Source organism: Lutra lutra, chromosome 18, assembly GCF_902655055.1.
Source record: "Lutra lutra chromosome 18, mLutLut1.2, whole genome shotgun sequence".
NCBI classification, from domain to species: domain Eukaryota; kingdom Metazoa; phylum Chordata; class Mammalia; order Carnivora; family Mustelidae; genus Lutra; species Lutra lutra.
Genome location: NC_062295.1, coordinates 39,773,539 through 39,795,444, shown reverse-complemented (window position 1 = coordinate 39,795,444; position 21,906 = coordinate 39,773,539). Strand labels below are relative to the sequence as shown.

Here is a 21,906-nt window from a genome sequence, read left to right as displayed (position 1 = left end):
ACTTGTGTTCTCTCTGTATCTCTGTCAAATAAAAATCTTGAAAACCTCTACTGTTGTTCGCAAGGATGTACTCTTCAGTTAGAACCAGTCCCCAACGGATGGACATCTGCTCGAACTTCTCCCAACACCAACAACAGGTGTGCAAACAGGAGCTCTCTACTGCATACCCCCGGGCGTCTCGAGAGTTGGCTAACCCTGAAATCCAGGGGCCTTCAGATGGAAAACCTGTACCCGTGCCCGCCCCCGGGTCCGGACCCCGCGTCCGTTCTTGTCCCCTCTCCCCCAGACCGCCAGCTCCGCGTTAACAGTCCGTGCTGTGTCCAAGCGGACCGACCGCGGCTCCTCGAGCGGTGACGTGTCACCTGGCCTTGGCTCTCTCTCTGGTCCCCAAACCGGGCCAAACAGGACGCGGCTTTAGTCACCCTCACCTCCCCGGGGCGGCCCGCAGCAGAAAGCACGAAAACACAGCTTTTATTTCAGAATCCTGGCATCCCAAAGACTGTTCAACTGGTGGCTGCTGGGCCTCGGGCCACCCGCCCTGGGCGCATCCGTGGCGCGGAGGCCCGGCGCCCGCGTTCTGACGTCACGCGCCGTCGCCATTGTGGCGTCCGCCAGCCCCGTCGCGGCTCCGCCCCGCGGCCCTGCGGCCCCACGGCCGTCCCTTCGCAGACTCTGCGGCCCCGCCCCGCGGTCACGTGGCCGCCCGCCGCGGCCCCGCCCCGCGGTCACGTGGCCGCCCGCCGAAGCGCCCGCCTCCAGCTGCGCGCGGCTCCTCGCGGGCCACCGTAGAGGGCGTCTGGCGGCCGCCGGGACGGAAGCCGAGAGGCGCTGCCGACCGCGCCTGCGACAGCGTCAGCCCTGCGCGGAGCGCCGGCCTGATGGCGGCGGCGGCGGCGATGGCCGAGCAGGAGAGCGCACGGAACGGCGCCCGGAACCGCGGCGGTGTCCAGCGCGTGGAGGGCAAGTTGCGCGCCAGCGTCGAGAAGGGCGACTACTATGAGGCGCACCAGATGTACCGGACCCTGTTCTTCAGGTAGCCGCCGCCGCCTTCCAGGGCTTTCCGCCGCGCCGCTGCCCCGCCCCCGGCCGCCTGCCATTGGCCGCGCCCGCCGCCCCGCGCCCCCGTTGGCCCGCGCTGCTGCCCGTCGCCGCGGCGGTCGGAGCCCGGGGCGGCCGGGGGGCGAGGACGGAGGACACCCGACCCGGCCCCGGCCCCTGCCCGGCGTCTCCCCTCCCCCCTCCCGGACCCTCTTCCCCTCTCCGGGCCCCGACCCGGCGTCGCCCATCCGCGGTCTTGCCAGGACCGAGCCCCGGGCTCTGCGGTCCCCGGCGGTCCGGTTGTGTTGGGGAAACGTGCCCCTGCCCCGCGGCCCTTGCGACCCCAGCGGCCCGCGCTGGGGCAGCCGTGTCCCTGAGCCCGGCGACGCGCCTGCACTTGCGCGGCCGCGGGCTCTGGCGATGGGGGAGCGGGGAGTGGGATGTGGAGGGCCCAGCGATGAGTCCCGGGGGCTGAGGGCGCGGGGGGCTCCGGGGCCGCGCGGGTCTCACTGCGCGTGCGGGGGGCGGACACTGCTGCGGGCGCGCTGAAATCAAAGGTGCCGCGTCGGCGGGTGTCGTGTGGGCTGCGGCGGTCCCCGCCTGGGCTGCGGGGCCACGAGAGCTGTGCTGTAGCGCGTGGCTGCTGTGATCCGAGTTGTCGCCTGCGCGGGGCGTTCGGTGACCCTGGACGGTCCGGGTGGAGCAGTGGAGGGGATTCGCTGGGAGGGATAGGCCTGAACGACAGGTGCAAGAGTTTTTAGTCCGGTCCGTGGAGGGCCTTTTCTGCCCCAGCTGTGTGGCGGGGAGCTGAAGGGCCGTGGGAGGCTTTTCACCATCAGGCCCAGACTCTGATATGCAAGTGGCAAGAGGGGTCAGTGTCTCCGCAGACTCTGAGGTCCTGTCCCGGCCATGCTCCGCTCCGCTGCCTGGAGGAGCCCGGGTCGGAGTGCGTGCTGCTGGACGTAGGCAGCTTCACCTGCCAGAAGTCCGTGTGAGCGGAGCTTTGCGAGCGCTCCAGATTGACCTAGGTGCTTGTTGTTCTAGGGATTACTAATCAGCAAAACTCCCATTTTCCCAACAAGAAACAATGTTTCCCGTTTTGAGACGTTTTGCCTTGTGGGATGAGCCTGAAGAGGCAAGTCTCTGTGCCCACGGTGTGTTTGGGGGTGGTGATAGAAAGCAGGCTCTCCACCACTCCAGCCTTGACTTGGCTTTGAATTCCATGTGTGCTCTGTGATCTAAGGCCAGCCTTGGCTTCCTTGTGGGGCATCTGGTGTGCACCGGCACTGCTCAGAAGTTGGGAAAAAGAAATCTGCCACTGGCCCCACTGGGGACAAAGTTAATGGTGGCGTTTGTGACCCGTCCTTAAGGCCTGGCTGAACTATCCTGGAGTTGTCCCTGGCTGCCAGGGTGCTGTCCATGCAGACCTGTGATCCCAGCCCTGTTGAGACCCTCCTGGGGGTGTGGCTCTTGGACAAGTCTGATTCACTGAGTTATACTAGATTCTGGGCCTTTTTGTAAGTCAACATACATGTCTATATTTGTTTACCTGAAACATACAGTTTGAGGAGTTTTGGCCCATAGGTTCATGGGAACATATCACCAACCAAGATAGGGAGAACAGCCCTCACTGCTAAGGTTCTTTTCTCTGTTCTCAGAATCCATCTTTCACACCCCCTTACCCCCAGGCACTCACTGCTCTCTGTGGTCCCGTAGTTTGATTTGCATTTTCTAGAATGTTTTGTAAGTGAAATCATGCCCACTTTTTGTGCATTTTGAGTTTACACAGCATGATTATTTGGAGATTTCCCCACGTGTAAAGCATTAGTTCATCTCTATTGCCGAATGCTGTCCTGTGATGGACCCAAAGCTTGTTACCCACTCACCTGTTGGATACATTCGCCAAATTGGTCTTTTTGTTTTGTTTTGTTTTGTTTAGGATTCTGTTTATTTGAGAGAGAGTGCACACATGTGCAAGGGAGCCTGGGCAAGGGAAGGGTCAGAGTGGGAGGGAGAAGCAGGGGCCTCGATCCCAGGACCTTGGGATCGTGACCTGAGCCGAAGACAGATGCTTAGCCCACTGAGCCACCCAGGCGCCCCCCCCCCCCCAAACTGCACCGTTTTAATTGTTGTGTTTCACAGCAGTTGAAGGAGAGGGGGCATGGAATCGGGCAGTCCAGTGGGTTGGACTTCCCCGGTGCACCTGCCTCAGCTGTGGGCAGTAGTCGAGGCCCGGTGGCTCAGCTGGTGCCAGCGGATGGCCACCCAGTGTCTTCAGACCGCTCTCTGCCAGGAGGAGGGAGTCTGTTTTCCAGGCCTTTTGTGCTATGGGCATTTGGTCATCCTCCACCCACTTTCTGGCTTTCATGGCTGTTGTGCGGGGTGGCCATAGGGCTCCTTGGCCCAGTGTTGGGATAGTCAACTCCCAGGAGGGGCTCTGCAGCCAGCCTGCCTCCCCCTGGGGGCATTTCTGAGAATTGCGTGGTTTTGCCTCTTAAATCAAATGAAGAAAAATTTTTAAAAGAAAAACTTATTGGGGCGCCTGGGTGTCTTGGTGCAGCGTCTGCCTTTGGCTCAAGTCATGATTCTGGGGTCCTGGGATGGAGCCCCATGGGGAGTCGGCTTCTCCCTCTGCTCCCCACCCTCGACCCCCCGCCTCCAGTCAGTTGGCAGCTGGCAGATGACACCAGCATGTGTCCCCCAGGTACGCTGAGCAGGTACACCTTCCAAAGGTGTGGGCATGGGGGTGCAGGCAGCAGGGCTGCGTGGATGATGCCGGGCTGGAGGGTTCCTGCTCCCTTTGCTCTCAGCAACCTCCCAAGCCTTGGACTCAAGACAACTAAACCCCTTCCCGTTCCCTGAGTTCTGCCGAAAGAAGGACGCTCATTTCTCAGCATTGCCTGTATCCGCCCCCAGCTTTCCTTGATCTGCAACAGGTGATCTCATGTGGATGGGACGAGTGCTGGCTGTGGCGCATCGCCTCACTCCTCTTTGGCCCCCAACCCCGGGAGGGGAGGCACCCGCTGTGGGTGCTTGAAAGCAGGCCCTGTTACCCCAGGTATTTGCTGTCACCTGCTCCTTGGCAGCTTCCTTCATGGGGTGTTTTGAGAGGTTGTCACTTGCACTGCATCAGACGGAGGAGTCTAGAGTTCTGTCACGTCTTGTGTAAGCAGTAGCACGCTGGCGAGATTGTCACTTAGAAGTGCCTATGTGTCCATGGAAATGGCAACATGAGGTGGTGTGCCTCCGCGTACTCGTCTTTCCAGAACTGCCTGTGGCAGTGCTGGCCACGGGTGGTGGGCAGGGCGGCTCCCAGCAGAACCAGACCGGGATGAGCTCGGTTGGTGTGGGAGTAGGCTGTGTACATGTGTAAAGGAGAGAGACAGACAGACGGCTCACAGAAGTCCTGCTGCAGAAACCGCAGGCCGCGCAGATGATGGTGGGCTGGCAGTGGTTTCCTTTCTTGGGGTGCAGGCTCTTCTCGCTGGCCCCACCCCCCTACCCAGCAGATGGGGTCTCCTGTTGGGGCCGTGTCTGGGCCCACTGGGTTCCCCTGTGTGTGACTGTGATGGGGTTGGGTTCTCTGGGGCGGGGAGGGAGGTGTCTGGTTATGGAACTTTTTGAAGAAAAGACCTTTTCTGTGGTTAGTTGAACACCAAGCCCTCACGTTCCCCCCTGCCCTGTCGGTCCCGGTGAGCTGCAGACAGGCTCCCTGGTGCGCGTGTCTGGTGTTGGTCTGTCTTGGTAGCCCCTTGGGGCTGCTGCTTTAGTATCTCTAGTTTGTCGTGTCTGGACTGGGAGGCACAGACGTTACTGGCTGTATTTTTGGTTGTACTTCTTTTCTGAGGATCGTGGAGCTGAGTTCCAGCCGATGACTGGAGCATCCGGCAGCACGTGCTTGGTCCCGTGCGGCCTTCAGGCACTCCCTCCTGCTGTGCACTTTGGGGCCCAGCGGTGCTTCGCTGAACGCCGTCTGTTGCAGACGGACCATCGCCCCGTTGTTTGGGTTTAGTTATGGGCTGGGCTCTGGCTGCTCTGTGTTTCTGTCTCTGCAGTTCAGGGAAACTGAGAAATGTGCTCGAAGTGGGATAGCGAGGCAGGACAGGGGGCTGCAGGGGCAAGAGGAGAGCACAGGGGTGGGGGAGGGGTGGTCGCACGGTCTTTGCGGTCATCCGTGTGCGTGTCCCCCACCCGAGAGGTCTCTATCCTGGAGCTCTCGCTGTCCCGACCCGAGTGCAGCCTTGACCCTTAGCTCTCCAGTGGACCCCAGTGTAACACTGTGTCCCGCATGCAGCTCCTACCACCGTGGCTGGACGTGCCTCATGGTGTAAGTCATCCAGCCTTTTCTGGGTCCTGCCGAAACCTTTGAGCTGCTCTAGGGCTGTTTGGGCACAGACAGTGCCCCCTGCCGGCGCTGCTGTCACATGTGGCGCCCAAGTCCGCTGGCCCCCCGAGGTTGGAGCTGCTGACAGCAGGGACTCCGTGCACACCAGGGGCACCTGGGTTGTGGAGCCACCCCAGTGTGGAGGCTGGACAGACTCAGGAGGCAGGGTGCCGTGACTGCCGGGTGGGGCGGTGGGCTCAGGAAAGAGAATGCATTTGCACTCCATCTTTGGTAGGAGGCCCGTGCGCCCACGTGCCTGCATGCCTGTGTGCGGGACCGTGTGCTTTAGCTCTCCTGTACGTTGGGGGCTGTCTGCCCGACTGGACCTAACTGGGGCTCCGCTCTCTGTCTCACAGGTACATGTCACAGAACAAGCACACAGAGGCGCGGGAGCTCATGTGCTCGGGGGCGCTGCTGTTCTTCAGCCACGGCCAGGTACACAGCGACCTCGTCCCCTTCCGTGCGTGGGGCCTGCAGGCTGGGAGAGGCCTGGGGGAGGACTACAGGCTGTGCTTGGCCCTGACCCTGCCGGGCCAGTGTGTTCACATCGTGGGGCGCTGTCTGAGGTGCTGCGCGTGCAGCTGGGGTCTCGGTCCTTCAGGCCGCGCTGCCAAGTGAGCTCTGTGCTCGGAGTGGTCTTCTTAGCTTAGGTCCACCACGGCTGCTGAGCACGAGCCGGAGCTCAGTTTTTGTGATTCTCGCTTCCATGTTTTATAGCAAAACAGTGCTGCGGACTTGTCCATGCTGGTGTTAGAGTCGCTGGAGAAGGCGGAAGTCGAGGTGGCGGATGAGCTGCTGGGTGAGGCTCTTACTGTGCGGGAGGCACCTGCGCGTGTGGAGTGGTGACACCCCCACGCACTGTTTGGCGATGGTGGGCTCTGGTTTGTCCCGGAGACCTGGCTTGCCGACCCCATGTGGTTAATGTGCAGTGGGGGACGTCCTCCTTAGAGACTGCCCAGCTGGAAGGATGGAGGAGGGGCTTGCACCCGCTGCTGCACTCCCACGAGTTATCCCCCTACCCGCCAGGCCTTGCTCCTCTGTGGGTGAGCTTCCTGCTGGAGCACCCCCCTTCTTCCCTGCCGCTTCCCGGCACACGCTGAGCTGTGAGGCCATTAAAGAGCATGTGGCTGCTGGCTCTGTAGCCGAGAGGTTGGTTGGGGGTTCCTGGGACCTGGGGCCCATAGCGACATGGGGTCACCCCAGCACGCTGATTCCCTTGTTTTGAAGCAAAGTAGTTGTTCTCAACTATAAGATGTGGGGTACAGAGCTGAGCAGTAGCGTGTTTCTGTGGCTAAGAGTCTGTATTCGTGTTCTTCTAGAAAATCTGGCCAAACTGTTCAGTTTGATGGACCCCAATTCCCCAGAGCGAGTGGCTTTTGTGTCTCGAGCCCTGAAGTGGTCCAGTGGAGGATCTGGGAAGCTGGGCCACCCCCGGCTCCACCAGCTGCTGGCCCTCACGCTGTGGAAAGGTAGGTCTGGGGCACCTATGCACAGAGCTACTCTTGGGCGGGTGCTGGCGGTCCCGGTAACAGCTGTCCCTTTTTATGTACGTGGCTTTTATTTGGGTTAGCTGTTCTAATCAGGTAAACTCCTGGAACACTGGATATGAGGGGAGATTTTGCTCTCCACTGTCTTGGCCCTACCTGTCCGTGGGCCTCGGGCACACCCCCCAGTCTCCTTTCTGGGACATCCTCCCCAGACCGGCCCTTTGATGGCACCTGCTCTGTGTTTTCTTCATATTTATCTCAGCTTCTGAGTAAGCATTTATGGGGGGGATCCGGGAGGGGGGATCCTGGGAGTTTCTGGATGTGGTTCCCATCCCGCGCTGAGAGGCTGCTGCTCACTGGAAAAGGCACATGATTGGGTGCTCTGACCAGCATTTGTTCTGGAGAATTCGAAGAGCTCTGTCCTGTGTGGTGAGCACCCCCAGGCAGCTCATTCACACCGCCGCAGCCTTCCCGGCAGCCCGGCAGTGCGTGGGGCGGGGCGGGGCCTTGGTGGGAGCTGAGGGGCACCGTCCTTCACTTGGAGACGACCTTCACCAGGAATGGCTGTGACAGCAGGCTCCTCCAGAAACAGCCTGCTTCCAGCAAGCCCGTGCGGAGGTCAGACAGACGGATCTGTCTCCCCCACAGCCAGCGGGCCCAGGGTGCCTTCTTGCTGTTTCTCATGCAGCAGCACGCACGTGGTGGGCACCCGCCATGAACCCGGCCCTTGTGCAGGCTGGGAAGCCAGCTGTGTGCGCATCTGCGGGCCGTGCGCTTACTCCACTGTGTGTCCCCACCCACTGTGACCCACGAGGCAGGAGGTTTCTCCATTCCTGCCTGTTGGCTTGCCAGCACTACCCTTACCCCAGAGGGATAGGAAGAGAAAATGGTCAGACGTCCATTCAAAGTCTGGACAGTTAAGGAAGCCCTCCTTGAAGGGTGCGGCTGAGTCTCTTCCCCATGCCCACCCAAGAAGCACATGGGGCCCAAGGAAGAGCATCTGGCATTTTTTTTTTTTTTAATTTATTTATTTGTCAGAGAGAGAGGGAGAGAGAGCAAGCACAGGCAGACAGAATGGCAGGCAGAGGCAGAGGGAGAAGCAGGCTCCCCGCCAAGCAAGGAGCCTGATGTGGGACTCGATCCCAGGACGCTGGGATCATGACCTGAGCCGAAGGCAGCTGCTTAACCAACTGAGCCACCCAGGTGTCCCAGCATCTGGCATTTTGAGGCCAAGGCCATCTTGGGCTCCCTCCTCTTCTAATGTGCATTCCCTGTGGGCGCCTTGCTCCTCCAGCCTTGGCCTCACCCACTGCTGGTGGCGGGTTCCTCCATCCCCTAGGCCACCCTACTGGCGTGGTCCCCATGTATTTTCTGTCTGTCCTGCCCACGGGACACTGGTATGTCCTATTCACTGACCTCGGAGAGAGGCCATCTGTGCTTGCCAGCCTGGCGGGGGTGGGGGAGTCCCAAAAGCCCCCGCCCTTGACTCCCACCTTGACTTCAGGGGGTGCTGAGTCTGCGCGTGCGGGCACCTGTGGTAAACCGTGATTGCTGGCGAGCAGTATTTGGCACCACTTTTGCCCAGGCAATATTTGGGGGTGCATGGAGGACACCAGGAGGGAAATGGGGCATGACCCTGCATCTGTGGCTGAGAAGAGGAACTCAGGCCGCAGGAGTCCCTCAGAGCCCTCGTTGGCTAGGAGCCAGCTGTAAGGCATGGACGGTTACTAGTACGATGTTCAAATTCAAGAGACCGCAGTCACACGTAGTACCTGAGCCACAAGCCCCAAGGGAGACAAGTGCAAAGTCCATGTCCTGTCCTGCCCCACAGTGTCCACAGCTTGTGTCCAGAGGCCGTGCTTAGGGATGTCTGTCCAGCTGCAGTGCCTGGGGGCGGGCCCCCAATCGGGACCTCCAGGCAGGTGTGGCCCGGTGGGCACGGAGCCACCCGCCATCCTGCCAGTCTGCTCTCCACAGCGTGCCCCCTCCTGACGTTCGCTGTGTGTGGGGGTCCGTCATGCAGTCCCTCTGTCCTACTATGTGTCTCACAAACTCAGGGTTTGTGGCAGCCCTGCCTGTAGCAAGGTCACTGGTGCCATGTTTCCGACAGCACTTGCTCCCTTGGTGTCCCTGGGCCACCGTCGGTCATTCAGGCAATGGCACAGGCTTTTTCATTATAACTTGTTATGGGGTCTGTGACCATGGTCTTTGATATGGTCCTGGTTTTGGTGCACTAGGAACTAAGTTCATGGAAGATGGTGAATTTCCTGGATAACTATGTGTGTGCTCACTACTGTACCGACCAGCCGCTCCCAGGTCTCTCCCCTTCCTCTGGCCTCCCTGTTCCCTGAGATCCAGCAATATCGAAATTGGGCCAGTTCCTCATCCTACGGTGGACTCTCTGCATTCGAGAGAAAGGAAGAGTCCCATGTCTGTCATTTTAAATGACAAACTGCAGAATGTTAAGCTCGGTGAGGATGGCGTGTCCAAAGCTGAGGTGGGCTGAAAGCCAGGCTTCTTGCATCAAAGAGCAGGTAGTGAATGCAAAGGACAGGCTCCAGAAGGACGTGACAGGGGCCCCTCTGGTGACAGCTGGATGATGGAGACGCAAAACAGCCTCTGGCTGACGTGGAGGCGGTTGGAGTGGTTGGGACAGTAGCTCAGCCACGATGTTCCCTCAAGCGAGAGCCTGATCCAGAGGGAGGCCCTGAGTCTCCCTGATTCCATGAAGGCTGAGGGAGGCGAGGTGGCTGCAGAAGGGGGCTGTGAAGCTGGTAGAGGCGGCTCGAGGCAGATTCCGGAAAGAAGTCTTCTCCATAACCTAGAAGTGCGTGGTAACCTAGAAGCTGTGGCCAGTGACACTGACGACTGAGCTGAGGTCATTACTAATGGGGCTGCGCTCCACAGCAGCCTCTCAGTATAGAAGAAACCGCTGGAGAGGAGGAGATGCCTTCCAGGACTTTCAGAACCTCCGTACCTGGAGAGAAGTCAACACCCGGCTTCAGAGCTTCCGAGGACAAGCTGACACTCCTGTTAGGGGCTAATACAGCTGGTGACGGTAAGTTGAAGCAAGTGCTCATGTGCCATATGGAAATCTTCAGGCCCTTAAGAATTATGCTAAATCTACTCTGCTTGGCCTCTGTAGATGCAGCAACAAAGCCTGGATGACAGTGTGTTTATTTACAACATGGTTTATTAAACATTTTAACCCCACTCTCGAGACCTATTGCTCAGAAAAAGAGATTCCTTTCAAAATATTACTGCTTGCTGACAAAGCATCTGGCCACCCGAGAGCTCTGATGGAGATGGGCAGCAGGAGAGATGTCATTTTCATGTCTGACACAACATCCATTCTGCAGCCCATGGATCAACGAGGCATTGCAACCTTCATGTCTTCTTATTTAACAAACACACTCTGTAAGGCTCTCGCTGCCATAGACAGTGATTCCTCTGATGGTTCTGGGAAAAGTCCATTGAAAACTTTCCAGAAGGGATTCATCATTCTAGATGCCACTAAGAACACCCATGATTCGTAGGAAGAGGTCAAAACATCAATAGTGACAGGAGTTTGATAGACATTGATTCCAACCCCCATAGATGACTTGAGGGTTCAGGATTCTGTGGAGGAAGTCACTGCCGATGTGGCGAAATGGCAAGAGAACTAGAATCAGAAGTGGAGCCTGAACGTGGCACTGAACCGCTGCTATCTCACATTTTACCGGACAAGGAGATGCGTCTTCTGGAGGAGCAAAGAATGTGGTCTGTTGAGATGGGATGTGCTCCTGGTGCAGATGCTGTGGCCACTGTTGAAGTGACCACAGAGGATACAGAGGATGGCATCAGCTGAGCTAATAAAGCACCACTGGGGTTTGAGAGGACTGACTCGCACACTGAAAGATGCTCTCCTGTGGGTAAATGCTACCGACAGCATCAAACGCTCCAGAGAAATCCCTCCTGAAGGGAAGACCCCGTCAATGCAGAAAACATCATTGCTGACTTATTTTAAGAACGTGGCACGGCTACCCCAACCGCCAGCAGCCCCGATCAGTCTGCAGCGACCAATATCAAGGCAGGCCCCTCCTCCAGCAACAACGATGAGGACTCTCTGGAAGCTCAGGAGCTGGTTAGCGTCTTGTAGCCATCAAGCATTTGTTTCTGGAGGCCCGTACCTGGGCTTTAGACCGTGCTGTCACACTCCGCAGACCCCCGTCTCAGCACAGCTCTTGCGCGCCCTGGGAAACCCAAAAGCTTGACTGGCTTTGAAGAGGTTGCTTTGCTGCAGTCTGCGGTCGGGCCCACACTATGCCAGAGCTGCTCCTGTGCGGGTTCCAGTCCAGTTCGTGGAGGGAGCCTTGTGCGGGGCAGGGCCTGTGGGTGTGGTTTTGCCTAACTTCTGCTCTCACGATACTCTAAAGCCAGAAAGTTATCCAGGGGGACTGAGGGAGAGAGGAGAGACAGCACAGGTACACAGAGAAATGCTGACTCAGAGTTATTCTGTGTTTCTGAAGGCGGCAGTCTGGGCCCTGAGGGCAACTGCTCTGGGCGGGAGGGCAGCTGGGTCCATTGGAGCAGGTGTTCCCAGCAGGAGGTGGAGGCAGCTGAGGCATGGGGCCTGAGCCCTGGAAAGGTGTGGGAACCAGGTGGCTTGTGAGCAGGACGGATGTGATCCCATCTGCTCCAGGAGATGGACCACGGTCGGGGGAGGTGGTCTGGGGGGTGGCTTGGCCTAGGCTGGGGCTCTGCTTGGCACCGCAGCCACTCTGGGTGTCCTGTGCTTTGTCCACGGGGGTGGGGCGGGGAGAGGGGCAGGAGGTAGATCGATTTTCCGGTGATGAATGGGGAGAGCAAGTTTACAGCCTGAGTCATTTACTGATGTTGAGAAGATTGGGATTTTGGTCGTTGTTTTTAAAAAATAGAAGTGGTTACGAACAGCTGAGCGTTAGAGCAGATGTGCCTGTGGTGTTCTTAGCCCCAAAGCTTCCTGCGTTGCTGAACGTGACGTGGCAGAGCCGGGCAGGGGCCGGCACAGAGATCCATGCACACTCATCTGTGTCCCCTCTCCTTTGTAGAGCAGAACTATTGTGAGTCCCGGTACCACTTCCTGCACTCTGCGGACGGCGAGGGCTGTGCCCACATGCTGGTGGAGTACTCGACCTCCAGGGGCTTCCGCAGCGAGGTGGACATGTTCGTGGCCCAGGCCGTGCTGCAGTAAGTACCACGCTCGTGGGGTCCCGTCTCCCTGCACGGCTGCCGCAGATAGCTCCCTTCCCCTCCCACCGAGGACAGGTCACGCTGTCCCTCTCCACTCTGTCAGGCTGCCGCGGCCGCGAGTGCCTGTTCAGAGCTAGCGTTCTGCTGTGGCTCCCCAGTGTCTGTTTTCTCACATCACCTCTTTGGTGGGTTTTGTTTTTGTTAGCATCAGGCCACTGTTTCTTGTAGGGCCTGTTTATTTTTTAAAAGATTTTATTTATTTGACTGAGAAAGAGAGGGAACACTAGCATGGGGAGTGGCAGGCAGAGAGAGAAGCAGGCTCCCTGCTAAGCAGGGAGCCCGATGCTGGCTCAATCCTGCGACCCCGAGACCATGACCCGAGCTGAAGGCAGACGCTTGGCCGACTGAGCCCCCAAGGTGCCACGGGCATGTATATTTAGTAAATTTTCTGAGGTGTATTGGAATGGGGAGTGCGTGTGCCTTTGAAGCTTTCCCAAGCCTGCTCCTGCCTTCCCAGGCGTCCCGCACGTCTGAAGGTTCCCCACAAGCTGTGTCCCAAGTCTGTCCCCCATCCATCAGGCCTCCTCGCTTCCTCATCTCCGACCTGGCCTGTAGCAGGCCTGCTCCAGGCTTCTCCTGCCCGTGCTTGTCCAGTAGAGAGACTCTGGTTTGGTGGCTGGGCGTCGGGATAGGAAACGTCTTACGAGTTTGAGGGGGTTTTGGGGCCCCAGAACACTCACCATACACACCCAGCAGCGCTTGGAGCTTCCATGCTCTGCTGCACAGCAACGCAGGGCTGCCGTCCCCAACTCAGAAACAGACGTTTCCTAGACACCGGAGCTCCCTGCCCCAGCCTGTGGGGTATACAGTGTTCAGAGTCCCCAGGCTGGGCGGGATCGTGTGCAACCACCAGACACCTTCTTCTCAGCCCTTATCCCTTAACAAGGTGGAGGCCCCCACCACAGCTCGTCCAGCTGTCGCCCAGGGCCCCTGTGGACAGAGACGTCCCCAGGGACAGAGAGCTCGGGCCCCTGGGCTGACTGCTCTGTCGGCAGGGGCCCGATGGGTGTAAACCAGCTGTCGTTGAGGAACTCCCCACAGCATCCGAGCTCCGTTGACTTGGGATGGTCACCTTCCCAAGCTGCATTCCTTCACCGGTCAACTGCGGCAAGCAGGGGTGGGGGTGCCCTGCTCACGGGGGTGCAGCTGGTCTGAGCACAGAGCTCAGCACAGCGGGCCCTCGTTTGCCGGAGCTGCAGGATGGTGTGAGCGGGCAGCCCCGCAGCTGTCGGCCAGCATTCCCTCAAGCCGGCATGGACCTGAGCCCTGCTAAAGGCCACGGCGTCCCCTCCGCCAGCAGCCCCCTTACTGAGCTCTTGGTTCCAGGTTTCTCTGTTTAAAGAACAAAAGCAGCGCGTCAGTGGTGTTCACGACGTACACACAGAAGCACCCATCCATCGAGCACGGCCCTCCGTTCGTGCAGCCTCTGCTCAACTTTATCTGGTTCTTGTTGCTGGCTGTGGACGGGTGAGCCCTTGGGTGCTCGGGGCGTGTGGCCGCGCTGGGCTTGGGGGGCCCTCTGGGACTGTCATGCAAACGGAGCTGGACCCCCCTGTTGTGTTCCAGGGGCAAACTGACAGTGTTCACAGTGCTGTGCGAGCAGTACCAGCCGTCCCTGCGGCGGGACCCGATGTACAACGAGGTGAGAGGCCAGGGCCGCAGTGGGGCAGGAAATCTGGGGGGCGGGGGCGGGGGTGGGCTCCCCGGTGACCCCATGCCCCTGCCCTTCCAGTACCTCGACAGGATAGGACAGCTGTTCTTCGGCGTGCCGCCCAAGCAGACGTCTTCCTACGGGGGCTTGCTAGGTAAGGCCCAAGCAGGGTGCACCTGGGTGGGAGGGAGGAGAGCCGCCATGGCCGTGTCACCCCTTGGCCTCTCCCTGGGGCTCTCTCTCCCCTGACGCTGTCGGGGCGCTCTCCTGCGGTTCCGTGTCTCTGCCTGGCCTCGAAGTCCTTCTCCAGCAGAGTCCCAGACACAGCCGAGAGGGTCCTGTTGGCCCTAGTTCTCCCTGTCCTTTGGCACAGAGCCAAAGTGGATTTCTTCTTTTCTTATTCTGGTAAAATACACATATCCCAAAATTTGCTGTTTATTTCTCAGTGTCCAGTTCAGGGGCACCATCCCCCCATCCGGCTCCAGGACGTTCCATCCCCCCATGGAGACCCTGTCCTCGTGATGCACAGACCCCTGCCTGCTCCCCCAGCCCTGCCGTCTGCTCTCTGTGTCTGTGAGTCTGATGACTCCAGGTCCTTGTGTGGGGGGTCCCCGTGCGTGCCCTTCTTTGTCTGGCTCATGTCCTTGGGGCTCGTCCCTGTGCGGGCAGGGGAATCGTTCCTCCCTTTAGAAGGCCAGCCCATCCTCCGTGGTGTGGATGGACAGCACTGCGTCGCCCATCCCTCTGTGGGGGACCCCATGTGCTACTGTGAATACGGGGGCGTGTGCCTCTCTTTGAGCCCCTGCAGCCGCTGCTCTGGGGAACACCCCCAAGGTGGGATTGCTGGGGCACGGCGAGATTCAGTGTGATTTCAGACGCTGCCTGACTGTCTTCCATGGCAGCGGCCCTGTTCCCCGTCGCGCCAGCTGGCACAGGGGCAGTTTCTCCACGTCCCCGCCATGTTTGCTGTTGTCTGTGCCTCGGTAGTGGGTGTGGGGCCCTCACCGTGGCTCTGAGTCACGTCACCCTGACGATGAGTGGTGCTGAGCGGCCTTTCTTGTGCTTATTAGCCATTTGTAGGTCTCTGTGTCCTTTCAAGTCACGTGCCTGTTTTTGAATCGGGGGTGGTTTCTCTGTACTGGATACTGATCCCTTGTCGGATATAAAATTCCCAAGTATTTTCTCCCATTCTCTGGATTGCCTCTTTTTTTTTTTTAAGACATTGTTTTTTAAAAGCAGTTTTCAGTGGGGCATCTGAGTGGTACATTTGGTGGTTGAGCATCCGACCTTGGTTTCGGCTCAGGTCCTGATCTCAGGGTCACGACATCGAACCCCATGTTGGGCTCTGCGCTCAGCATGAAGTCTGCTTGGGAATCTCCCTGTCCCTCTGCCCGCCCTACCGCTCACGTGCACTCTCTCTAAAATAAGTAGAAAAAATAGATATAAAATATAAATAATTATTTTTAAAAAGGTAAATGAAAACAGTTTTAGTTTCCCGGCAAGATACAAAGAAAGGTGTATCCGTTTCCATCCCTGCCCATCACAGCTGTTCACGGCGTCCCCATCTGAGTGGTGACTGTGTCAGAACCCTGAACCTGCACGGACACAGCATGTCGCCTGAAGTTTGGAGTTCACATTGGGGGTACTTTACATGCTATACGTTTATAGGTTTGGGCACACGTGTCCACATTAGAGCCCTGCAGAGTCGTTTCTGTCCCCAAAATCCTGTCTGCTCACCTTCCACTGCCTTCTGTCTGTGTGGGCACTGCCTTGGGATGCATAGAATTCGAAATTTTCCTCCAGTCTAGCTTAGGTGTCTCTCCTCCATTGCTCCTGCCTTTGGTGTCAATCCCTAATGTCCTCATCCGGCCCAGGGCTGTGAGGCTCTTGCCCCATGTCGTCTTCTAAGAATTTTACTGGTTTTGGGTTTCCACAGTGGTCCTTGATCCCTGTAGAGGGTTTTTGTACCTGGTGTGAGGTAGGGGTCCAGTGTCCTGGCTTCGCTTGCTGAAGAGACTCATTCCCCTGAGTGGTCTTGACACCCTAGTCAGAGACGGCTTGACCACCATGCACATGGGCTTATTTCTGGGTTCTCTGTTGTGTTCTTCGGGCTTTCTGTGTCTTTGTGCCCATGCCACACTGCTGGGATTACTCTGTAGGAAGTTTTGAAATCAGGAAGTGCAAGCCCTCCAGTTTTGTTCTTTTTCAAGATCATTTTGGCTGTTTGGGTCCATTGCAATTCCATACACGTTTTAGGATGTTTTTCTTACAAACAAGCCATGGGGATTCTGAAAGGGACGGCAGGGAATCTGTGGATGGCATTGGGTGGCCTTGGTCTAGGCAGTGTGTCAAGCCCCCCAGCCCATTGACCCGGGCAGTGCTTCCATGTGTTAATGACTTCAGTCTCTCTCCGTGGTGGTCAGTGGTTTTCATGGGTGAGTCCTTCGTCTCCTTGGTTAAGGTCAGTGCCTAAGTATTTTAATCTTTTTGATGCTGTTGTAAATGGAATATTTTTATCATTTCTTTTCCAGATTGTTCATTGTTGGCGTAAAGAAACGCAGCGTGTTTTCACGTGCTGACTTTGTGCCCCCTTCCTTTGCCGGACTCCCTTACTCCGACAGCTCCTTCCTGGAGTGTTCGGGTTCTCTGCATATGAGACCATGTCCTACGCAGACAGATCGTGTTGCTCCTTCCTTTCCGCTGTAGATGCCTCTTCCTTCGTTCTCATGCCCAGTGGCCCCGGCCGGAGTGTCCAGGACTGTATGGGATGGAGGTGGTGAGGGCGGGCGCCCTCCCCTCGTTCCTGCTCCCCAAGGAGGAGCTCTCAGTCCTTCACCGTCGAGGATCACATTGGCCGGGGGGTTTTCCGAGACGGCGGTCAGTGTGTGGAGGTCGCGCCTCCTGTTCCCAGTTTGCTGAGTGCTTGTACGCGAGCGTCGGGTTTAGTCCAGCGCTATTGCTGCATTAGTAGAGATGGACGACCGTGTGGGCTTCCCCTCGTGCTGGCGTGGGGCATCACACTGGCGGGTTTTCAGGGGGGCCCTCCGTGCGTTCCACGAGTAAAGCTGCTCATTGTGGTGTGTCATCCTCATTGTGCTGCTGAGTCCGCTTTCCAGAGGTCCATTGAGGGTGTAGCCTCCACGTTCACAGGGGTCACTGGTCTGTGATTTTTCTCGTAGCATCTCTGAGGTTCTGCTGGCCGTGTTGGATGAATTGGGAAGTGCTCCCTCCCCTTCGATTGTTTTGGAAAAGTTTGGGAAGGACGGTGTTGGTCATTAAGTAGAACTCACCAGGAAAGCCGTCAGGGCGTGGCTGTTCTTTGTTGGGAAGTTTTGATGATGGATCCAGTCTCCTTACTGGTTCAGAGGCCCATTTGGACGGTCACTTCTTTGTGACTTGGTCCTGGTGGGTGTTGGAGGCCAGGCCTCCGCCCCGTGTCTGCCTTGCCTGGCGACATGGTCTGGCCTTCCCCGAGGTCTCGTGCAGACTTCTTCCTTTCACCAGCCAGAGGCCGGTTTAGTTCTTTTGAACGTGGCTTTTCAGAGCCTGAATGTGGTGGTATTTTTGAGTTGATCGTGTTTCCCGGAGTTCATCGTTCACCCACACGCACCTAGTCCCACCTAGACAGCCCCGGAGAGGGTTCCTGCGGCCCGACAACACGGAGGCTTCCCTCCTCAGCTTCCTGCTGGGGAGACATTGCGGAGTCACAGGTGGCTGGTCTGTGCAAGGGGCACACATCCCCCACCCAGATGCCAGCATGCTCCTGCCAGAGTGGAGGCAGCCCCAGGTGATGGGGGCGAGGCAGGGGTTGCTGGTCCCACCAGGCTCCGTGATGCCCCCCCTCTTAGATCCAGGCGGCACCCTGCCCCAGGGGCCCTGCAGGGCTGGCCTGGGTGGGATTTGTGTCCTTGGAGCCAAACTACGCTCTGTGGAAAGGTCTTTGGTCTGAGATGATTTTGAAAGTCGTTGGTGGCTGTTGGACCTTGTGTGGCAGGTGCTTCAGCCCCGTGCGGGCCTGGCCGGGGCCGTGTGTCTGAACTGGGCTGCTATTGCTGTGTCACCGCTGTCGCCCCTCACACAGGGGTGCCGACGCCGGTGCCCATTCATTTCCCACTGGAACCTCCGCCTCGCCCCTCCCAGTGCCCGGGCCGCGAGTGGCGTGTTCGTTGGACCCAATTTCATGGGCCTGAGTTTGTGCAGACGACCTTGCTCATGTTTCTCTTTGTTTCTTTTCATGGTGATTTGGCTTCGGGGGACTTTCTGATCTCCTGAGTTCGTATTGAATCGTTGTCCTTTGACTAAAAATTAGATAATTGTCAGTGGTGGCAGCCCCACCATTTCCACCTGGGTGCACGTCCTAACCTCTCCGTGAACCCGTGATGCACACGCGCGTGCCCGCTTAGCAGTGGCCTCCCCGGGACGGGGTTCTGAGGACGATTCTCCAGGGCTGTCCGGCAGCCGGGTTGTATCCCACGGGTAGGCACTCAGGGTCTTTCCCCAGCTGCCAGGTCCTTGCAGGCACGCTGAGCACTCCCTGGGACTCATGCCATCCCAGCCCGGGAATGCGGCAGCTTGGCAGGTGGGGTTCCCCAGGCAGCCAGGGGTGCCGAGCACATGCAGCTGCTGTGCCCCTGACGGCACCTGCGTTTGCTTCCAGGGAATCTTCTGAGCAGCCTCATGGGCGCCTCGGAGCAGGAGGGCGAGGACAGTCAGGACGACAGCAGCCCCATTGAGCTCGACTGAGCCCGCCCGCCTGGCCTGCATGAAGACGCCCTCGTCCCCAGGGCTCCTGCCGTGAGGCTCCCGCCACGGGGCTCCCGCCGTGGGGTCCCGCCTGAGGCGGCAGGGGCCGCGTGGGCCTCGGCGCCGGCCCGGGGCTGCGGGGCCTGCAGCGGCTGTGCTGGGCCGCCCTGCACCCCCAGACTGACCCACAATAAAGCACGGGCCTTGCTGCGCTACCATCCTCTTTCCCTGTCCTTTGTGTCTGGTTTGCTTGGGGAGGCGACCTGGTGTCTGGCGCGCGCCCGCGGGCCCGACCCTGTCGCAGGTGGCATGGGGGGTGGCCGCCGTCCCACCAGCCCTGCGCAGATGTCCCCTGGGGTCCCAGACAGCATCTGGGCGGCTGCTCCAGGCCACACTGAGGCCACGACCCCTTGGGGCAGCTCTGACAGCGGGAGCAGGATCCTTTCCACGTTTCGGGACGTGGTATTTATTTTCACTGGGTGATGGATTCCTTTGACCTGGCGTGGTAGGTGTTAACCTTGTAACCAGTCCAGGAGCGAGCAGATGTGCCCTTTCCCACTGACGCTGTACCAGATGTTCGCAGAGCAATGACGAGAAGGGAAACACTTTATTTTTTCACAATTAAAGTAAGAGTTGTAGATTAATACACAGTGATCATGCATGGGGAGGAGTGAGATATACACCCTCTTTGACTGTAAAATGGAATTTAAACGAAGGTTTGTGTTACTTGTTGAGTTGAAATAAATCCTTTATACTGGGTTTTGCGGCGCTTGTCCTTTCTGAGTGAGCTCCTGAGGCTGGCGGGCGGGGAGCCGGGCCCAAGACCCCATCCGCAGTGGCCAGGTCTGTGTCCGCCGTGCCCGCAGGGGGCGCTGCGGGCAGCTACGAGTGGCCAGTGTCGGGGTCTTGTGATTGGTGTGTAACTACGAGGTGGTGGTTTCTCTAAATGCGAGACCCCAAATCCCGTGGGGTCCTGCCTTGTCACAGGTTCTAAGTGCAGGCCACCAGGGTGGGGGAAGGAGTGTGGAGTCCCCCCTCCCCCACCCCGGCAGGCCCCCGCCGCGGGGCGCTCCGAGGAGGCTGCTGGTGGAGGGAGCCCTCACCAGGGGCAGGCCCCAGGCCCGCAGTGGGCCCCCTGCCTGGTGCCGTGATGCTTGTTCTGAAACGACGAAATGCGTGCAGCGCAGTCGGTGGGCAGGACATTGGAGCAGAACTTGGGGTTTTTTGTGGAATTTGCCCCGGACAGAATAGACAAACAGAGCACGCACACCTGTGTCCCGCCATGCTCCTCCTGGTGGCAGCGTCTGTCTCGATCCTCAGCACGTGGAGACCTCCCTCCCGGGTTGGAGGGCCGTGGGCCCATGCACCTGACCCCACTTTCCCTGTGAGCACTGCCACGTCTTTTGTGCAGTTGTGAATGATGCTGTCGTTTTCTGGGAATGCGGCCTCCCGTGTGTAGCTGTGCAGGCCGTGGGTTGCCCACATCTCTACGGAGGAGCATGAGGGATGTGGACGCCGGCCCAAAGGCCACAGCCACCAGCATCCTGGCGTGCCAAGGCCTGTGACGTCAGCACAGTGACCACCATCTGTAGGCCATGAGCTTCCTGCCTTGTTGGGAGAAATTCTCCTGCCAGTGGTAAGTGTTTCTTTTTAACATGTTAGTGTCTTGGGCAGGACACCCTTGCATCTGGCTCAGAGAGGGTCTAGAAGGCCACTCCCCAAGAACATGTGGCTGGGGGCTGCTCCCCACAAGGGGAGGGGCAGTCCTGGGGACCTCTGGCTTTTCATTTCCACTTAGGAGGAGACCCCCTGCCTCTGGGGCTTGAGTTTCCTTATTTGGAAGCGGGGACAACAGGCTGGTGATTGTGGATGGTGGCGTCTGGCACGGCTGGGGAGGGAGTACCTGCCTGGGGCAGAATGGGGCAGGGACCCTGGGTGACCCTGGGACTGTCCTTACTCCCCGGCCCAGCTGTCTTGGGGTCCAGAGATTAGATGGGAGTGGGGGGGGGGGCTGCTGTCCTCTTTTGACCCTGCAGCTGGCTCCCCCCATCCAGGTTTACATGATTCTGAGTGGGCCAGCCCATGCTCAGGGGCAGCAGGGAGATGGGGTCATGGGAGTCGGGCCCACGAGGACAGGCAGAGGCCCTGGGGCACTCCTCTGGGGACGTCCGCACTTCATGGTGTGTATGAGAGGCCAGCAGGTAGGTCCTCCTAGGGACCCAGAGCCCACACCCTAGCTCCTGACCTACATAAGGGGCCACTATGGAGCAGGACATGAGGGCTGGCGTGACAGGACACCCTGCCTTGGGGATCCCTGTCCTAGACCTCTCAAGGGCTGGTCCAGGGCTGTCTGAGGGTATAGGAGGGGGGCTGAGGGGCCACCCAGATCACCCAGCAGGTACCCCTGCTTCTGTCCCCCCAACCCTCCGCCGAGGGTGGACAGGGAGCCAGGGCCCCTGGGGAGGATGCTCGAGGGTTTTAAGTGCCGGCTGGCCAGTGGCACATTGGGTCCGGCGGGGGTGGGGGGACACTCTGGGCTTCCGTCTTCTAAGGGCTCAGTGGCCGGTGGGGGGGCGGCGGTCAACAGGAACTGACCCTCCCTTCTCCCTCCCCACCTAGGCATGCTGGGGCCCAGTGAGCTGCAGCCCCCCGGTGCCTCTGGCCCCCAGGCCCTCAGGCACGTGCCACATCAGCTGGTTGAGGCCAACGATGCTGTGCCCCATGCTAGCACCCAGGACCCCACGACCGACACACAGCAGGTAGCTCAATAAATACTTGTTGACAGAGACGTGGGGGAAGGGCAGGAGGGGAGAAGAGGCATGCAGGCCGCCCGCTGTCCCCGCAGCCTGGCCGCCTGCTCAGGGGCAGGGTCCTGCTCAGGCGGGCAGGGGGCAAGGGCAGGTAGGGAAGGGCTGCCGGGCTGCCCTGAGCCAGGAGGCCAGGCCCAGGCCTCAGAGGAAGGGTGGTTCGGGGGGCGGGGTGGCAGGGGTCACAGCGGTGGGCAGCAGCATGGTGGGGTCTGAGAGCAGGTCGGGCCGGCCTGCAGTGAGGTTCCAGAGAAAAGGGTCCTAGTGGCTAAAGCTCAGGCCCCACGTGGCCATGTCCGGGGCTGCCGCTTGGGGCCGGGGCCACGAAGCTGGTTCCTCCATCTGGCAGCCCCCCAGTCTGGCCGCTGCCTCCTCGAGGGCCACTTCCAACAAGTCCGGTTCCCTCGGGCCTCCAGAACCGTCTCTCGTTAGGGTTTATGCTTGAAGTGCGCTTCCACTGGAAAAGGACAGGCGTCCAGCCGGTCATAGCCACCCAGGAGGTGCTGGGCTCGGTCCCTGCCACCC

At 59.1% G+C, this 21,906-nt stretch overlaps 2 protein-coding genes across 4 annotated transcripts in view; one reads left to right on the top strand and one right to left on the bottom strand.

Moving 5' to 3' along the window:
* Positions 1 to 757: 757 nt before the first annotated feature.
* Positions 758 to 19,333, top strand: GET4 (guided entry of tail-anchored proteins factor 4). Of its 3 annotated transcripts, none has more exons than XM_047712821.1 (9): positions 758 to 1,033; positions 5,779 to 5,857; positions 6,140 to 6,221; positions 6,742 to 6,891; positions 11,979 to 12,117; positions 13,507 to 13,647; positions 13,747 to 13,822; positions 13,913 to 13,985; positions 16,363 to 18,482. In XM_047712821.1, the coding sequence occupies exons 1-9, from the start codon at positions 879 to 881 to the stop codon at positions 16,380 to 16,382; spliced, it is 915 nt and encodes a 304-aa protein (XP_047568777.1). In that variant the 5' UTR covers positions 758 to 878; the 3' UTR covers positions 16,383 to 18,482. The 3 variants fall into 3 exon arrangements, with proteins under 3 accessions (XP_047568777.1, XP_047568776.1, XP_047568778.1); XM_047712820.1 differs by lacking the exon at positions 16,363 to 18,482 and adding an exon at positions 18,489 to 19,333 and having other exon boundaries at positions 761 to 1,033; XM_047712822.1 differs by lacking the exons at positions 758 to 1,033; positions 16,363 to 18,482 and adding exons at positions 4,966 to 5,365; positions 18,489 to 19,333.
* Positions 19,163 to 21,906, bottom strand: part of ADAP1 (ArfGAP with dual PH domains 1) — a 51,183-nt gene continuing 48,439 nt past the window's right edge. Inside the window, exon 11 of the mRNA XM_047712819.1 lies at positions 19,163 to 21,838. Coding sequence (XP_047568775.1) covers positions 21,810 to 21,838 — 29 coding nt within the window. The 3' untranslated portion in view covers positions 19,163 to 21,809. The remainder of the gene's footprint in view (positions 21,839 to 21,906) is intronic.

Excerpts from the sequence above, each read along its gene's own strand:
- GET4 (XM_047712820.1), top strand. The coding sequence starts at position 879 with ATGGCGGCGGCGGCGGCGATGGCCGAGCAGGAGAGCGCACGGAACGGC. Across the intron at positions 6,222-6,741 it reads GGTGGCGGATGAGCTGCTGG|AAAATCTGGCCAAACTGTTC; the intron begins GTGAGGCTCTTA and ends GTGTTCTTCTAG. Across the intron at positions 13,648-13,746 it reads TTGTTGCTGGCTGTGGACGG|GGGCAAACTGACAGTGTTCA; the intron begins GTGAGCCCTTGG and ends GTTGTGTTCCAG.